This window comes from Pyrus communis, chromosome 6 (assembly GCF_041283825.1).
Source record: "Pyrus communis isolate YQ-2024b chromosome 6, ASM4128382v1, whole genome shotgun sequence".
Taxonomy (NCBI): Eukaryota; Viridiplantae; Streptophyta; class Magnoliopsida; order Rosales; family Rosaceae; genus Pyrus; species Pyrus communis.
The window spans coordinates 7,796,950-7,814,676 of NC_142570.1; the positions used below are offsets into that span (position 1 = coordinate 7,796,950).

Below are 17,727 nucleotides of genomic sequence, written 5' to 3' on the forward strand. Positions count from 1 at the left end.
TTCTCGACCAATGCAAGATCTCTTGGAGGCACATAATTATATTCGAGGGCATCAAATGGCTGGCGACCTCTTTTGATTCTATTCAATGGCAATATGTTATAGAGAAGCCAAATCTCTAGCCGATGCTATTACATCCGTTGTTCACAGTATTGCCAAGTGTTTGTATTTGACTGTATGGACTCCCAAGTGTTCTCGGGGATTCTCATTTTCTTAATGAAGTTTATTTCCTAGCAAAATAATAATAATAATAATAATAATCTTGAATTATTATTGGGCAATGAAAAAGCTTTTGATATAAATTTTCTATTTATTTATTTTTCATAGATTGACTATAATTTACTAATTTTATTTTTTTATAGATTGACTATAATTTACTAAGACAATTTCAAGTAGATGGGGACTAATTGCAATACTTACATGTATTCAATACAATCATCAATTGACGGTTAAATTATAATTTATGTTAATATATATATTTAATACAATAACTATTTGACATCGAGACGATGATATTATTAAATATAAATAAGTATTGCAGCCAAATCTAAGTAGTTGTGACCCCTAAGTGGCCTCTGGCTGTGACTGAATCTAGAAGACAAACACTCCATGTGGAATAGAGACAGGCTCTCATGCTACTCCATTTGTGCTCAACATGATCCAATCATCCAATTACAACTCGTTTTATCTTCCCAATCATATTAAAATGAAAATTCTTAATCCCATTTGGTGTTGAATCCATAGATCACCACCCCAACTTGCCCATGTGAAATTATTGGCCATATGATGTTGGTTTTCCAATTTCATCCTATCAACAAACTTTCCCAACTTGCCCATGTGAAATTATTGGCCATATGATGTTGGCTTTCTAATTTCATCCTATCAACAAACTTTGGAGCCAATTACTCACGGTTAAGTATCAAATTTAAAACGTTGATAATGCATGATCAGCTTGAGATATCATATAATAATATTATGTGTAAATTACTCTCCTAACTGACAATCTCTTCATTATGTTACCACTTACCAAGAACAAACCAACCTTTCCCACGATCTACAAGTATGAGAGAGACTTCATTGCTATTATGGCGCTTCAAACCTCTTATACAAAATTTATGTGTAAGACACTTTCTGCATGACCTTGTATTAGTGACTTGAGATTCAACGGTGGGGATGGTTGTCTCACCTAAATTCTTCTCTTACATATCTCCCATTATTTTTTTAGGAAAATTAATGAAAAAGATTTGAAAACTTTGAGTTTTAATCAAAAGGGCAAAAAGGTGTTATAAGTGAATAGTATCAGAAATCAATTTTTAGAATAAAAATGTCATTTTCTCTAAAAGTGAACAGTACCGTTAAAATTTTTTTTTTTTTTTTTTTCATCTAATTCGATAGCCTGAAATAAATAAATGTATGTCAAAAAAAAGTGTGGAAATACCTTTTATATCCTTTTGATGCCCCTTATGAGATACAGCTGGCTTGACATTTACTTTTTGGACCATCTCTAAAAAGATGTAAACCATCTGCATCATATAAATTTGCCCAATCACACACATACCAAGGGGCATTTGGTAATTCTGTCTTCAGGCTATCTGTCTGCAGACACCCTCAGAGCCAATAAGATTTGCCCATCCAGTGACTAATTCTTAAAACTCTCACTCCCAAATTCAAGAATAAACCTCTCAGGTTAGAGAGAGAGAGTGGGGGAGGGGTTAGAGAGAGAGATGGCTAACCTCAGAACTCCAAGATTGCACTTCCTATTGGCTCTGCAGTTCCTCATGTTAATTCAGTCCCAAGTGCTCTGCTACCATTACAAAGTAGGAGATCTAGATTCTTGGGGAATACCAACTTCTGCAAATCCACAGGTCTACACCAAATGGTCAAAATACCATCAATTCAAGCTTGGAGATTCTCTTTGTAAGTTTCTTCTTCCTCTTTTCTCCTTTCCAAACGAAAGACGTCGGTTAGGTCAGTTCGCATGTTGTAGTATGACCGTTTCATTGCACCCCATTTCAAATCGCCCTTCCAATAATATATTGCAGTTTGGAATATCACATTGTCAAACAAATCACTAAAAGAACAAAAGGGAGACTAAATCGATTCATTTCCCTTATGTGAGGGCAAGAACAATGTCCCGGCCCCATTGCAAGAAGTTTGAATAATTTAGAGCAGTTTAGAACGTCGCCTTTCTCATTTCTTTCTTCGATATGCAGTATTTTTGTACCCACCAAGCCAAGACTCGGTGATTCGAGTGACAGCACAATCCTACGGCAGCTGCAACCTCAAAGATCCAATCTTGTACATGAACGACGGCAACTCTCTCTTCAATTTCACCACATTGGGGGATTTCTACTTCACCAGCGGCGAACCGGGCCATTGCGAAAAGAACCAGAAGCTCCACATTTCCTTTCTGTCTGGCAATGGCTCTGCTGACTCTCCTTCCTCTGGCCCTAGTTCATTGGATGCTTCTGCTCCTTCTTACCCCACCGTCTTTGGCACCATCCCGGCTCCGCCTTCTTCTTCTTCTCCGTCACAAAGGTTTCCAGTTTTCGCAGCGGCCGTTGTTGGATTTGTGGTGTTCGCACTTTTCAGTGGCAATATGTGAAGACCCTTAACATTCATGAGTTGAATTTTCTCTTCACATTTGGATGGTGATTCTTTTTTTACTTCTATTTTTTTCTTTTTCCCGTTAATATTGGTTCTGTAATATGGAAGTTTTGGTTTTGTAATTTTTTTTGTTAATTCAACAGAATAAAGAAAATTCCTTATGTGATGTTTAGTGTTCTTGTTCTTAGATTCTTTTGATGAAATTCCTAATTTTTGAAACAGCGTAAATAGAGAAATAAACATATAATCGTATTTTGATATTTATGTACAATTCCTGATAGGTCTCGATTGAAAGGGCTTTAACCTCAACCAGAAAGTTATAAAGTACTTTTTTCTGGTGTCGAGAAAGATCACATGGTTTTCCTCACATGTGACAAGTCAAAGAGAGAAATGTTAAGGGGATTTTTCTCAAAATTATACTATTTATAAATTCTTTGCCGCCTTGCAGTTTAAAATTAATTTTTATTCCAACATTACAAACTATTGTGCCAAATGCATGAAATGTCAGAAAATTTATGAAGAATTCCACGTTTAGAGAATTTCCTTACCATTTCACTCTTTTAACAGAACACCGCCGGGCAATGATGGTGGTGAGCAGGTCTAATTGTTTGTACAATTATTAGGTTTCCAGCTGGACGTGGGTTGCCTTGCCTGCCCGCGACGGTGTGACAACAATGTCTCATCTCCCTCTTACGTGGGTCACCAATCAAAACTATGCAGCATATCATAGATTCAAAATAAATAAAATATCTCACAAATGAGAAAATTTTGTCGCTGATTTGATTTTTAAAATAATATTTTATATGACACCGGTCTATTGGCATAGTGATTTCATATGCTAATAATACAATGATATAAAATAAAATTGTTTTTTTTCATGTGTCTTTATTTTATTGACTCGATAGTCACTAGGCTATACAAGCAAGCTCCCCATTTTTTCGATTTTCGTAACGCTAACATTGAAAGGGACCCAACTACTGAAACTCAAAATCTTGAATGTAACAAACAATTGAAAGGACAAAGTTAGGGATAATGAAAATCCAAGGAACATAATAGACAAAGAATAAGGGTGATTTTATCCACCAAACGCTTTTTAATTTTTGATCGTTGAATTGAATGAATAAATGCTAAAGAATAAAGAGAGCTTTAACGAAAAACTCCTAGATACTGTTCACTTTTAAGAAAAACCACATTTTTACACTAAAATAATCAATTCTGATACTATTCACTTCTCTTTTATTTTATCCTTATCGTTAAAACTCAAAGTTTTCAAGTTTTTTTCATTAGTTTTTCTAGAATAAATGATAAAAATGATTAACCATATAGGCTGACGCCACAAATTCATTCCAAAAACCATATTTTGATGGTGCCTCAACAATATCAATTGTACTTAAACTGTTAACTGATTAATGTCGGTGATACCATCACTGTTACTATCGCTATTACTGAACTGTAAATGAGATTTTCACCTCATAGGGCTCCTTGAAGGCCGAAAATAAATTTGTTTGTAGTAACTGTAAAACATAGTATGCTCGATTCTATATGGCACAGAAGTACACTAATAAACCCTCGTCATACCACCGTTTTTTCTTAACTAAGATGAGGTGAACACATCTGACAGAATCGATGACGATCATGGAGTCCCTTTCAAGCTCATTACATTACTATCGTAATCCGGGCAAGGGCCGAGCAGGACTTCCTCTCAACATCTCAGTACAAATGTACCAGACAACGGAGTGCTGTTTCGGTTGAGTAACTGCGATGAATCTAATGGTTAATTAACCGGCCATTTCAACATCCATTGGTGAAGGCTTAACTTCAGAAGCAGCATAGGGGGCCTCCGGAGCTGCAGTTTCTGAAAATGGACTCCGCATTTGGGCAGCAGTAGAGTCGACTTCCATAGCAGATGGCCTGGGTGGGGAAGCGGGCTGCACCTCCACATCCGGATAAGCAGCCTTGAATCGTGCACGCAGGCCTTCATCAACCAATCGTACACCACTCAGTTGATTACCTAGTGACATCCACCTGATACAAGATAGTTTCGAATAAAGTTAAAAAAAAAAACATAAAGCCATAACCAAGATGGTAGCAAAATAAACACACACTCATATTGGTTGTCTATCTGCAACGCAAGTGGAGGGTTAGAAAGCTTGATTTTCAAGTAAAGCCCCACAGACAACAAGGAATAAACAATGGTAAACGCATTATAACTATGGAAAAGAGATACAATGGCATCTACCCTCATTACCATGATACCCGACTTTGAGTTGCACAATCAAAAACCTTTAACCTACAGAAACCTAAGACAGGACTATATTCAAATTGTCACCGTTTGTCACAGGATACTCTGCTTACCTTGATTATCAGTTTATGCCAAAATCGCTACTTACCACGTTGGTAATCAACAACAACGAAGGACCACTTTAAACAATTACAATCGTTAGTACAAAAATCATACCCTGCATGAGTATTGTGCATGCGAGCAAACAGTTCCAGTTTTCTTGTCCTTGGACTTACCCTCTCCAACAAAGGGTACATCTGCAGGAATGCACGTATATTTAGTCAAATTTGAATTCTTGAGAAAAAATAAAGAAATAATAATACAATAAAGACGATAATTAAGACAAAACTCTCTAGCAGAAGGCAGTAACTTCTAGACAACCACCTCTTAAATTGTAAGGGAAATGTACAATTATAATATTGTTCGTCCTGTAAGCGAATTGGGATGAACTATATTTCAATAGGTATTTCACTGCAGAATTATATGATGCATATTCCACTAACCTCATCTGGCTTGCGGCTTGTCTCTCTGACCTCAGCAACAATGACATCAGTATCAATATTTCTATTTACTAATGGTTCCCCCTTTATTCCAACAAGACAATGCTCCTTGCTATGATTAAGCCAGTGGCCAGTCCGCCCTGTTCTAATTATTCGTTGAAGTTGATTAGTCTTTACCCAAATTATCTCCTCGATACGCTTGTATCCCCAAAATTCTAAACTGCAAGAACAGTGATATTTCTGTGAGCGAAAGACAAAGAATAAGCAGATACAACTAAGCATAGTTGATTATATGTTTCAGGAAACATATAGTTGACAGATGGCCAAAGCATACACATACCATTCACGCCCAAGCTCCATTGCACGTCCAGTGACCCAAAGGAAAATCAGACCATCAGTCTGCAACGCCGGAACATTAAGATTGCGCATTTCATCATCAGCCATTGTCCCATAAGGCAATTCCATATGAATGTCCCATGGTGGATCTGCCATTATCACTCCAAATTGCCCTAGAATGTCCATTCTAAAGTTGCGTATATCACAGTTAATCCACTGTGGTTGACCAAGTTCAACCTCAGAACAGTATTCAGCACGTTGAGGCCTTAATTGTCTAGGTGGAGCGAGTGCTGGAGGCCCCATCATCATGTGTGACACATCAGGTGTTGGATCAAGCTCATAGTGGACATACTTGCATGTCTAACAATGGAGACAAAAAAGTGCATTACTTTATGAAATCCAGTCATTAGCATATAGTTAGTTTATCACTCAAGTAATGGGGGTAACCTTTACCTTCATGTGACGACAAGTATCTAGAAAAGAACAGTCTCCTAAATTGACATCAGTATGTAGAGCGATTATTCGCCTAAAATGAACCTGAAAGAAGAGAGAATAAAATTCAATGTGAAGAACCAAAATAGTTGTAAGTACTAAGATCAAAGTTATTGGGGATTAGTAGGGATATCTTTTCTTCATGAATATCCTTCAACTTTAACATAATATGAAAGGTTGTCATCCATTTCTTCCTTCAAAATGCCTTAAATATAGTCAATAGTCTTATCCAAGCCAATCCTCTGTAACAAACGAGGCCTTAGAGTAGATGCAAGCTCTAAATTGAAATTGCACAACAAGAAAAAAATGATAAGCAAGAGGCAGCATTCTGATTGTAACTAATTTCAGGAATTAAGGAATCATGATCAAATGCATGTTTTGTGCTTTAAGAACAGCTAACTGACTATATCTTACCAACCTTCTCACATGCATGCATGGAATTAGACTGACGACAGCAGTCCTCTTTTGTTAAGGATGAGCAGTATTCCTTCAACTGTGAACCACCTTTAGTTTTGAACTGAAACAAAAAAGTACATTAACTGACATCAGCCTTTCCTGCTGGTGCAACTAGTCCCATACAGAATATAAAACCAGAAATATTCGACACATTACGAAGTTGAAAGCTTGAGCGTATTTTAGGTGCAAGCAATGATTCCATGAAATAATTGACTTGCAGGTGTAACATACAGAACAAACTGTAAGCAAAATTATATGTTCTGGACAAGTCACCACAAGCTGCCTACTCATGATTACAGAACCCAAAATCATTATTTTGGTGCTACTGGTCAATAAGTAAAGAAGAGAATACAAAATACGAAATATATCATATTAATACTTATTCATCACATTAATACATTTATTAGGCATAAAATCACATATGGCCCACATGTTTATGAGTAATTTTCCACATGATATGTAACACCGTCATGTGGTGTTACAATCAACCTGTGTCATAACACAAACCCATCGCCCCCACATGTTACGGTGCTAGATTAGTAAGACCAGGTGGTTAAGACATTTCTGTAGATACAAAAGTTTCTCGTGGTTTACCATATATGACAATGTAAGTTTTTATAAAATTGTTAATATAACTGTAGTGGTCTACAGCAGTTACCAATTTTAGTTGAACCTCCTAATTCGAACAAATTTTAGAACAGATCATCCAACACACGCATCATGTGCATGAGCATTATGGTCGTTTCACACCCATTTTACTACTCACAAATGGTTCATGTGGATGGTAATATATGTCGTGAGTCTCTTTGAGACAAATTGAACAGATGATAAGTCATATGGTTTCAATTTGTTAACAATACCCTTGCGGTCTATGCCAACCACCAATTTTAGTCAAATCTCCAATTTTGTTTACATTACACATTGACGGAAATTAGAGATTTTACTAAAACCGGTAATGGACGAAGACCAAAAGGGCAATGTTATAAAATAGGACTTACCCATAAACCTTCACATATAGAGTAAACTACATGACCATTTGAAACCTTCAGCCTACTCATTGTTTAGTTAACAGACAGGTAATAGTTTTTACACATAGCAGATTTCCAGGTTTGGTCGAGTAGTCTTTGACAGATAAAACCATTAATATATTAAGATAGCAATACAAATAAAAAAATTGACATTGACAAACCTTGGCAGCTACAGCAGTCTCCTTCGCAGTTGGCCGGTGAATGAGGTCCAAAATCTCCTCACCAGTTTTTGACTTCTGCAACTCCCTAAAAGTCTTCTTATTCAACAGTGCCTCAACATCCTTCAGTTCCTCCTCTTCACTCCGCGGCTTATGTAACATCGAATTGGGGCTATCCATTGTTGCATTCGGCCCCATACTATTAGCTCTATGCATTGGAGGAACACCACCCATCCCTCTAGGCATTCCCATCATGCCCATAACTCTAGGATTAGGAGCACCCCTTGGACCCATAAATGAACCCGGCTGTCCACTCCCAGGGAACATAGGCGGAAAACTGGCCATGTGAGCATCATTAGGGTTCATCCACATGTCCTGCATTGGCCTTGAACTAGGGCCTCCCATCCCAAACACTCCACCTCCATTACCATCGCTGCCGCTAGCCACCACTTGCTGCTGATTCTGACTCAAACTCCCATTCTCAACTCCTGAATTCAAATCTCGACTATGAAACTGCTTGCTTTCTGGCAATTCCTTCATCAGCCGAGTCCGGTCAATCCCCAAAACGACAACCCTCGACTTACCACCCACCACAAACTCCAACTCTACACCACCGTTCTCCTCCGCCATTGACCTCAACGCCATCTCCACCGCCAATATCGCCCCGGACTCTCCTCCCATCTCGCGCAAGGCTGCCTTCTCCTCCTCAGTCGCTTTCTGGTCGCCCTCAAGCTTCCTCAACACTGCTGACGAGTCAATTCGCGAAAAGGGCACTATTTCAAGTAAGCAAACCGCCACCATAGCCCGAACCAGAGATAACGGGTTCCCCATCTCATCAATGGGGCTGAATTTCTCCGGTTCTGCTTGGGGGGTCGGCTCCGAATTCTCCGGTTTCAAAGAAAGCTTCGGGCTTTGGTCAATTGGGTTAGTGGGTTTCGGCTCAGGGGACGGGAGGCGGCTGCGGTGGGGTTCTGGGGTCGAAGGGAGAGTGGGTTCGATCGGCTTTCTGGGGTTTGGTTTGGGGTCGGGAAGAGGAGGCGTGGGAGTAAAAGGGCGGTCGTTGAAGGCGGAGAGAACCTTGAGAGAGAGATCAATGGTGGGGACGATGGTGGGGCCGATTTGGGATTGGAGGTAAGAGAGGAGTTCGAACTGGGTGGTGCGTTGAGACTCTATTCGAGCTTCGAGCTGTTGAGCCATGGTTCGGATGCTGGCCATGGATTTGCCTCCTCCACCTTCCGATTGGGTCTCCATTGCTGGTGCTGGTGCTGGTGCTATGGATTTGTTGTGGTTTTCTCTGTGCGAGCGACTGAGATTTGAGTGAGGTTTTAGAAGAAGCAGCCGAAGCAAACTAACGTATCCCCGTCTCTAGGAATAGCGGAGGGTCTTTGTATTGGCGAGGCCGGGCCAATTGGGCTCATTTGTCTGGGCCGAATGTTGGACCTTGCTTTCAAATTTAGGCCATCGGGCCCAGTCAGCCCACTTAGTCCGACAGGACTAATGTGTCTGCTGACGTGGCTAACCATGTTGTAAACTTGATTTAAGTCCAATTTTGTGAGTCATTATTGGGTTACGTCTATTTACTGATTATCTGCATCAGCATTTTTTTTAAAAATTACTCTTTTGATAAATTCTGATAATTGTCATCCTTATTTATAAGTTTATCTTTTATTCAAATTTAGAATTAAATATATATTTTTTATCCCTTTTACTGCTCCTAATTCGTATCTCAATTTTTTCTTCTACCTCCATCACAAGTTAGTTGTGTTAACTTAAGCTAAATTGTGTCACTTAGTATTATGGTCTAGTGGTATTCTTCTTCATTCATAAGTGAGAGGTCCTAAGTTTTATTCTCGCCAAAGGAGAATTCGAACCACATTATTGCTACTCTATTATGAGGCTTAGCCCACTCCTCCCTTTTAGTGTAGATAATATCGTTTGTTAAAAAAAAAAAAAAAAAACAAAGCTACGTTGTAGGTCTATTATATATCAGCATATAGACTCATCTGGATTTTTAAACATATGAAAGATGAAATTTCTTAGAACTATTTTTATGGATGATAGGTAAATTAATTTTTTATTTATTTTCAAAGATACTTATATCACAGGTTACATGTACATATTTGAAATTTTTTAAACTAGTTTCGTGAAAGTGGTTATATTTTCATATTTAAATATTCAAATAAAATTTTTAAGTAAATATGCATAAATCAAGGAATTTAATTAAAGTTGAAAAATAAAAAAACTCGAATAAATTCAAAAATAGCTTAAATTTTTGCACTTGAATCAAAGTGTTTTTAGGTAATTACGGAGCCAACTCATTCTAAGTGATGTATCAAACAAACACACAGTAATTTTCACACACCACCTCATAAGATGATTTATAAAATGTCAAATTTTGCTTAGGAATCAGCTCAACTAGATGGATGATCGTGCATTTTATTTTCACAAGGAACATGAACTCTACTTTTGTATTTTGGGGGTGTGATATCCACACATCCCTTTTTACTTCTTCCACACCTTTTTAGTTTTTGACCGTTGGATCGGATGAATTGAAGAAGATTAACGGACATAAATTAACAAGGGGTGTGTGAGAAGTAAAAAATGATGTGTGGATAGCACCCTTTGTATTTATACACAATCAGATCTTACGTAACTAAGACTCTGAACACATCGTTTCATCCTTTTTTACAAATCAGGAATATAAACAATCGATTAAAATTTATTGATCATTTTCTATTCAACTGGTGCAATTATTTAAGAAAGAAACAAAAATGACTTATATATACAATTTACAATTTCTTTTATGTGTAAATAGGGCAACCCTCCACAACCACTCCCTTGGCCGTAGGGCAAGTAGCCAAGGGACAACCATCAAGGTCATTCCCCCACCAGCTAAGACTAATGTCCTCCAACCCCAAACTAAAATACAAAAGTACCCCCATGAAGGCAAGTCCTGCGTCAAGTGCCCCAGATAGAACATAATTGTGCCGCTTCCACCAATTTGGCCTATACCTATACACTACAAAACCAGACAAAAACCCTAAAATGATCCAAGAAGTGTAGTTCACCGCCGTAGCTGGCGGCATTGAGCTTGTCGCTCCCATGAGGACCGGCATGTTGATGAGCCCAATCCACTCTTGTCGTGGGAAGGCCTTGGCAGCTAGCCATACAAAAATGGGGGCAACTGCACCAACTAGGAAGAACCAGTTGACTGCCTCATACGTGCCCAAGTCACCAAATATTCTTCTAGGACCAATCAATCCCCATATGACTGAGGCATCATAAAACACTGTGTCGCCCGGGCAAGTCCACACTGATGTCGTGTCCTCACATATGTCTGGGATGGTTTCCATTAGCCACCAAGCTGTGCTTAAGTAGACTATGGCTGCTATTAGGGTTCCCACAACCTAAGAGGTGAAATGGTACATCAGGGGAGATGTTTAGGTCAACCGACGTATATATATCCACATGTTTTTTTATCTCTCGTTATGTGAATGTGATCTTATCACGTGATGAGAGATATAGAAACATGATAATATAACTTCGGTTGCATGATAAAATCTCTTGTAAATTTGGACTAGAAAATGTACCTGAGCCATGAACATAGTTCTTGGAGGAATTTTCATGTAATGGCCAAGCTTGAAGTCTTGCAAAAATGTGACGGCTTGTGACATACTTATGTAGCCATAAACCTTGAAGCACATATTAGCAACTGGGTATCCTGGGTAGATGTACCCAATTATGTATTCAGTAATGACATTCAAGCCTGGTGCCTGCCATAGAAATGCATAATAAAAGGTGATCTTAATGAAGAAACCAAAACAACCAAAATTTGAATGTAAAATTATTAGCTTTTAAAAGTATTAACCACTCGAAAGGGGGGTTTGAGCGCTGCTCGACGAGGTTAAAGTACAACTAAAAGGGAGTTGAAGTATTACCTAAACAAGTGTTCGAGTGGTTATATTTCTCGATTCTAAAGGAGGTTCAAATGAAAATATTAGCTAGAATAAGTGTCAAAATAGGTACCTGATTTGTAATGGCAGTGATAATCCCAATTGGGAGGGTGAAGAAAATGGCAATACCACAAGCTAGTAAAACCCCCCACCAAGGCAACTGAAGTTGGTCATTGTAATATTGGCAGGTAAATATAGTGAGTGCAATGTTGGCCAAAAGTATGACTACAAACCACCACTCAGGCACTTGGTTGTACCTCTGCATCAGCCTTGTGTGTATGTCCATTTTCTTCTCCTTGAAACTTGCTTTGCTTTGCTCCCATATTTCCCTACATACCATATAGCCAAAGAATGAGCTTCAAAACCCTACATACCTATCATTGAATGTATACTATGTATAAATCTGTCTCATCACGTGACTAGTCATACGCTCAGTGAGATACACACATAAATGTAAACAACTGACTGCTAGTTAAAACGCATTGTTTGTGAAATTTGACTTGCTACCTTCCATGAAATAGAGCAACATGTACAATTGTGGCGGTAAGTGCAGCAAAGCTAACACCGTAAGTTATGGTGAAAATTATGCTAATGTAAAGAGGACCTTCCCGTTCGTAGGCATCATAATCAAGGCGGAAATTGGAGTCGATGATGGCTATTATGTTGTATTCTTGACCATCCGATGTGAACATTAAGTTTGAGAAAATGGGGAAGGTTTTGGCTTTGTAGATATTGAACCAGTAAGAAAGGGGAGTCAATATGTACATGACAAAGAAGAAACCAGCAGCCACGTTGGCTGTGGCAAACCATGGGCTTGCCAGTGGGCTTCCAAGATAGGCGGAGATGGTTGACCAGTCAACCCCAACAGCTCCAATTCCAAGCCCATGAAGACCTGAGCCGAGCTGTTGGGCCAAGACATTGGTGGGGAAAATCCAACATATCCATGAGAGGGAGGTTAGCATCTGAAAGAGGTAGCCTGGGAAAACATAGTAGGCAAAGCTGCACATGAATGCTATTAGGAAGAACTGTGTACGTGTCAACCCACCCTTGGGCCTTACTTCTTTCTCATGGAGAGCCCTGTGGCATGAAGATTCTCTCAAATGTTAGTCAATCAATAATGTGTGGCATAGGTGTGATATGCAATTATTTTGCTTTAGTAATGAGATTTAAAGTGAAATGATGCATGAACAAATGAAATTATTGCAACTTACTCATCAAAATTTGGTAGTGAATTTGGGATTTATAGGCTAAGTGTGGCTTTAATGTTATGTACCACTTAATGTTATGGGTATTTTAATTATTAATGTGGTTGAACAACTGTTAAATTTTTTATTTTCATACATTTTTCATACCACTTAATTTTACATATCATTGAAGAAAAAATTCCAGAGTTTTAAATTTCTTTACTATTAAAGTTGATTAAACTTGTTAATCTTTTTAATGCAACAATATATTTACACTAATATATAGAATATTTGGACTAAAGCACATACAATAGTCTAGTTATAAAAATTTAGTATAGAACTAGTCGTCTACACAAGTCGAACCTAAAAGTTTCTTACTTACAAATAAGAAATGGGTAATGCTAGGGAGACCAATTTTTTTTTAAATCAAATTTGCAAATCAAATGACGTGGTTGTTGATGATTGTATTATTAATTAAGTGTCAATTAACGTGCTTATGTCTTATTGATGACACATCATTTAGTTTGCAATTTGATTTTAAAAACTTGATATCCCTACCATTATCCATAAGAAATATACCCCCAGATTCTAGCATGAAGAGACATGGCAAGAATTTCTTTTATAATTCTCCTTCCCTTAAGTTCAAGAATAATGAAGAATCTTTTACGTGATTATGATTTCTTATATAAAAAATAAAATAAAAAGAATGGACAATAATGACTTGTTTTGGTTTTATATGTAAACAATGTATTTCTTTTGTGTGTTGGACAACCCGACTCGTCATCCATATTACTTAAGGAGAAGCCTATATAATTAAACATCCAAATGAATCCAAAAATGCCGTTTGTTTACGAGTAATCATTTAAAACAAAAAAGTTATTCTTGTCATATATTTGTATTAATCTTATGTTAGAGAAACTAAAATTTTAAATTAAAATTTGTAAATCAAATAATGTGAATGTTGATGATTAAATTATTATTTAAGTATTAATTAACGTGATTACTATATAAAAAAGAGTGAAGAGCAGATGGCAAAAAACCAATGTGTAGGAGAATTGAAACCCACGTGGAGAAGAACTGAAACGCACGTGGAGGAGAATAGTAATATTTTTGTTTGATAAAATTGGTCTTCTAATTCAGAAAGGATAATCAGTCTCCAGCCAAATTACTAGAAGATGTTAGGTACACATAGCTTTCGTGATAAAATTAGATTTTATAACTGGTGTCGTAGCGAACTGTAATTATAATGTCTTTCTAAAAAGAAAAAGAAATAAAAAAACCTCTATCCACAGCGTGTCGTGCGTCGTGATGTACCGAAGATTTGTTGCATGCATGAACGTTTGCAGAAAAATTAGTTGTGATTGAAAAATTATCTTTAATTATTGAAAATAAAATGTCATCTATACTTTTATGATACATGTACAAAATGGGGTTCATAAATCATATTCTGTAGATGCCAAAACAATGCAAACAACTAATATCTCTGTCATGACTATAGCTAGCGTGATAAACTTTTGTGACGACTACTGAAAACGACACTGCTTGAACGCAGATACCTGCCCCTCTTCTAAATTCTAGACCCTCCAAACCGAGGTACCAACCAGTTAAAAGCAATAAGCTCGACGGCCACTCAAAAAACAACGGAATCCATGGAATATTCATAACCCAAAAATATAGAGGAAAAAAATGAGATGACAAATTTAACACCACCTTAATATGCAGTAAATATTGTATAGTAAAATGGTAAAAAAAATGTACGTACCTGAACAGTGAAACTTGAACCAGGTTTGCTGGCCACCACATAGCAGCTGGCTCAACCAAGTACCTTCTGAAAATCCCAGCCCAACCAAACCCTAATACCTACCAACCATTCAAACCCCATCAAACCTAATCAACAAAATATCAAAACAAACCTTCTTCAACAAATAAATCAATTAAAACTTCAAAATTTAACAAAAACCTACCTGAGTTGTTAAGATGACAAGCAAGGACACGAAGAAGGTGATGTGCTTCTTGTAAAAAACTTTAACCGCGGTAACAATATGGATGGCATAGACGGTGCCGGCGCCGGAGTTGGCGAAGATGGTAATTAGAACATGTTCCTTAACGTTGAAAGGGCCAGGGTTGAGGGTAAATTCCCAGCGGGACCCTTTGAAGAAGACACGGTTGGTGATTTTGGAAGCCATGAGCTGCCCCAGAGGCACCACCGCGATCTGGGCGGAGATTGCGGTGATGGTGAGGGGCTCAGTTCTGTACCAGAAGAACTGGTTGAGAAAGGAGAGGAGGACGCAGGAGAGAGTGCCTAGGACCCACATTCGGAACGTTAAGACTGGGAGGGATGGATCGTCTGTGGTCGGCACAGTTAGAGCTACTTGTTCGACTGGTGAATTTTCTTCATCTGTTGATTGGAAAGATGATGATTGGCCATGGAAGTCGCCATGTTTTTTATCTTCCTCAGGAACTGCAAATATTTCCAGAAACCAAAAAAAGTAAAATTAGGAAAAAAACAAAAAGAGAAAAAGAGAAAAATGTAAAATAAATGAAGGGGGCTTACTGAGAGGGGATGTGATTTCATGAGACGATGCTTCTTCCATGGATTCTCTGCTGCTTTCTGTTATTCTGTGTCTTTTATTCCTAAGTATAATTAAATGGATTTTGGATATATAGTTTTCCGTGTGTGATTGTTTTGTAGTGAGGAATTGAATTATCTAGAGGACTGAGAATATTAAGAGGGAGAGAGGGTAGGCAGGATAGTCAAAATCTAAGAAGTTTAATTTCATAGGTGGTAAATGGTAACTAATTTTAGGAGATTTTATAATAAATCTAGTTGCATGGCGCCATCAAAACTAATTAGGAAAATTAGCTAGTAAGAGCAACTCCAGCATGTGAAATTTCCCCTAGGCAATGCACTATGCTATCCATCTGGTGAATAATAACTGCCCTTAAAAAACAGTAATCGCCTTTTGCATCTCTATTGTTGCACTTCAATAGCCCTGACAATAGGCAATAAAATATTAGTATTTTTTTTTATTTATAAAATAATACAAAATAATTTTAATTGTAATTTCGGATAAGATATTTAATCGTTCTCGTTGTGCCACGTGTCATTATCCGAAGTATTATTAAATAATACAAAATAATTTTATTTGTAATTTCGGATAAGATTTTTAATCGTTCTCATTGCGCCACTTGTCATAAAATCCGAAAAGACAATTATTGGGGATAGATTTCCGATAAGATTTTTAATCGTACTCGTTGTGCCACGTGTCATTATCCAAAAATACAATTATCGGTGATGAATTTCTGATAATATTATTAACCAATCACGTCGCGCCACGTGTAATAATCTGTTTACAATTTTTAAGGATAGATTTCCATCAGATTTTTAACGAATGACGGCATGCCACGTGTCATTATCCGAAAATACAATTATTTGTGATGGATTTCTGATAAGATTATTAACCAATCACATCGTGACACGTGTCATAATCTGTTTACAATCTTTGAGGATAGATTTCCATCAGATTTTTAACGAATGACGGCATGCCACGTGCATTATCTGCAACCTAATCCTTTCTGAATCCTCCATATAATCCACCATCCATCCTCACAAATCTCACACCAATTTTCTCAAGATCTCTATCATTATTCATAATTTCTGCTTCCTTCATCACAAAAATCTCTATCATTATTCATAGTTTTTGCTCCTTTCTTACAATGTCTTCTTCTTCTTCAAGGATGATGTGGGAGCTCAACTCTAAATTTAGGATAATCTTTGACAATATTCCAACATTCCCACCGGTTGAAAGATTTATTTTTGCTTTTGATTTTGGCACCGTACCAAGCTTGTGCTTGAAATTCCTACACAATGCGGGAGAAGAAATAATTATAGTGAAAATTGGTAACAAATAAATAATACAAACAAATAATTATAATGTAAGTAGGTAACAAATAAATAATACAAACAAATAATTATAATGTAAATTTGGGTATAGTACAAACAAACAAATAATATATTGTTACTTGATCCGAGTAATTTTCCCCACTTCGAATATTAGTACTAGCTTGTGCCAAGGCGTCTCTTCACATACTAAATGATTGGCTAAGTAATTTCTAACGACTGGACATCGATTCTTTGGTTCTTTTCTCACCAATTTTCTCAAGATAATTTGTATAAATAAGACTCCACATTTCTCGCAACTGCATCTCATTACCCGTAAGCGAACTATGAGTAATTTCAACGCAGCTAGTACACAACGCAACATCTTCAAGAAGCGACCAATTCGTACTACATCAGTAGTCATGTTGTTGAAAAAAAAAATGGATTGAAACTCTGAGAGAAAGAAAGGAATGTGATTGAAAGTAGTTGAGAAAATATGAAATTGTGGCATAAGGTAGATGATAATGAGAAGGTATTTATAGAAAAGTAAAAACAATTTTTTTAAAAAAAATTCAGATTTTTTTTCGAATTTTTTACAATTTTTTTAAAATTTTTATTCAACTAATTAATCTCTGCCGTTGGATATAAAAAAAATTTGAATTCCAACACTCCAGATTGTGCCACGTGTCACAACGGTAACTTTTCTTAATTTTAAAACTATTTTTTCTTTTATTTTTTTATTTATAAAGCAGATTAATATCAACCGTCGATCTCAGATCGAACGGTTGATATTAAATAAGATTTTTTTTAAATTTTTTTTACCGTTGAGTTCGAACGGTCCAAGTTAAAGAGCCG

The 17,727-nt window shown here is 37.1% G+C and overlaps 3 protein-coding genes across 6 annotated transcripts; 1 reads left to right on the forward strand and 2 right to left on the reverse strand.

Moving 5' to 3' along the window:
* The first annotated feature begins 1,637 nt into the window (after positions 1–1,637).
* On the forward strand, positions 1,638–2,770 carry LOC137709744 (early nodulin-like protein 8). Its single transcript, XM_068448724.2, has 2 exons — positions 1,638–1,914; positions 2,211–2,770. The coding sequence occupies exons 1-2, from the start codon at positions 1,722–1,724 to the stop codon at positions 2,600–2,602; spliced, it is 585 nt and encodes a 194-aa protein (XP_068304825.2). The 5' UTR covers positions 1,638–1,721; the 3' UTR covers positions 2,603–2,770.
* A 1,280-nt stretch (positions 2,771–4,050) lies between these two features.
* Positions 4,051–9,218, reverse strand: LOC137710388 (N(6)-adenosine-methyltransferase MT-A70-like). The gene is made up of 7 exons (XM_068449357.2): positions 7,859–9,218; positions 6,632–6,730; positions 6,175–6,258; positions 5,726–6,081; positions 5,389–5,605; positions 5,063–5,142; positions 4,051–4,629 (listed from the first exon to the last, which is right to left on the reverse strand). Exons 1-7 carry the CDS (start codon positions 9,104–9,106, stop codon positions 4,383–4,385), a joined length of 2,331 nt encoding a protein of 776 aa, XP_068305458.2. The 5' UTR covers positions 9,107–9,218; the 3' UTR covers positions 4,051–4,382.
* Positions 9,219–10,556: 1,338 nt separating this feature from the next.
* LOC137710960 (oligopeptide transporter 7) lies at positions 10,557–15,779 on the reverse strand. Of its 4 annotated transcripts, none has more exons than XM_068450131.2 (7): positions 15,547–15,779; positions 14,957–15,453; positions 14,755–14,852; positions 12,316–12,885; positions 11,882–12,137; positions 11,446–11,628; positions 10,557–11,262 (listed from the first exon to the last, which is right to left on the reverse strand). In XM_068450131.2, exons 1-7 carry the CDS (start codon positions 15,584–15,586, stop codon positions 10,657–10,659), a joined length of 2,250 nt encoding a protein of 749 aa, XP_068306232.2. In that variant the 5' UTR covers positions 15,587–15,779; the 3' UTR covers positions 10,557–10,656. The 4 variants fall into 4 exon arrangements, with proteins under 4 accessions (XP_068306232.2, XP_088551801.1, XP_088551803.1 ...); XM_088695675.1 differs by having other exon boundaries at positions 11,446–11,624; positions 11,878–12,137; positions 15,547–15,713; XM_088695677.1 differs by lacking the exon at positions 15,547–15,779 and having other exon boundaries at positions 14,755–14,845; positions 14,957–15,095.
* Between the last annotated feature and the right edge of the window lie 1,948 nt (positions 15,780–17,727).

Bases quoted from the DNA above. Each gene is read 5' to 3' on its own strand.
- LOC137710388 (XM_068449357.2), bottom strand. From the start codon at position 9,106: ATGGAGACCCAATCGGAAGGTGGAGGAGGCAAATCCATGGCCAGCATC. The intron at 6,082-6,174 runs GTAAAGGTTACC...CTCCATTGTTAG, and splicing joins ATACTTGTCGTCACATGAAG to ACATGCAAGTATGTCCACTA. The intron at 4,630-5,062 runs GTATGATTTTTG...ATCTTGTATCAG, and splicing joins ATGCACAATACTCATGCAGG to GTGGATGTCACTAGGTAATC.
- LOC137710960 (XM_068450131.2), bottom strand. From the start codon at position 15,586: ATGGAAGAAGCATCGTCTCATGAAATCACATCCCCTCTCA. The intron at 15,454-15,546 runs GTAAGCCCCCTT...AAATATTTGCAG, and splicing joins TGAAATCACATCCCCTCTCA to TTCCTGAGGAAGATAAAAAA. The intron at 11,263-11,445 runs GTACATTTTCTA...TTCACCTCTTAG, and splicing joins GAACTATGTTCATGGCTCAG to GTTGTGGGAACCCTAATAGC.
- LOC137709744 (XM_068448724.2), top strand. From the start codon at position 1,722: ATGGCTAACCTCAGAACTCCAAGATTGCACTTCCTATTGGCTCTGCAG. The intron at 1,915-2,210 runs GTAAGTTTCTTC...TTCGATATGCAG, and splicing joins CAAGCTTGGAGATTCTCTTT to TATTTTTGTACCCACCAAGC.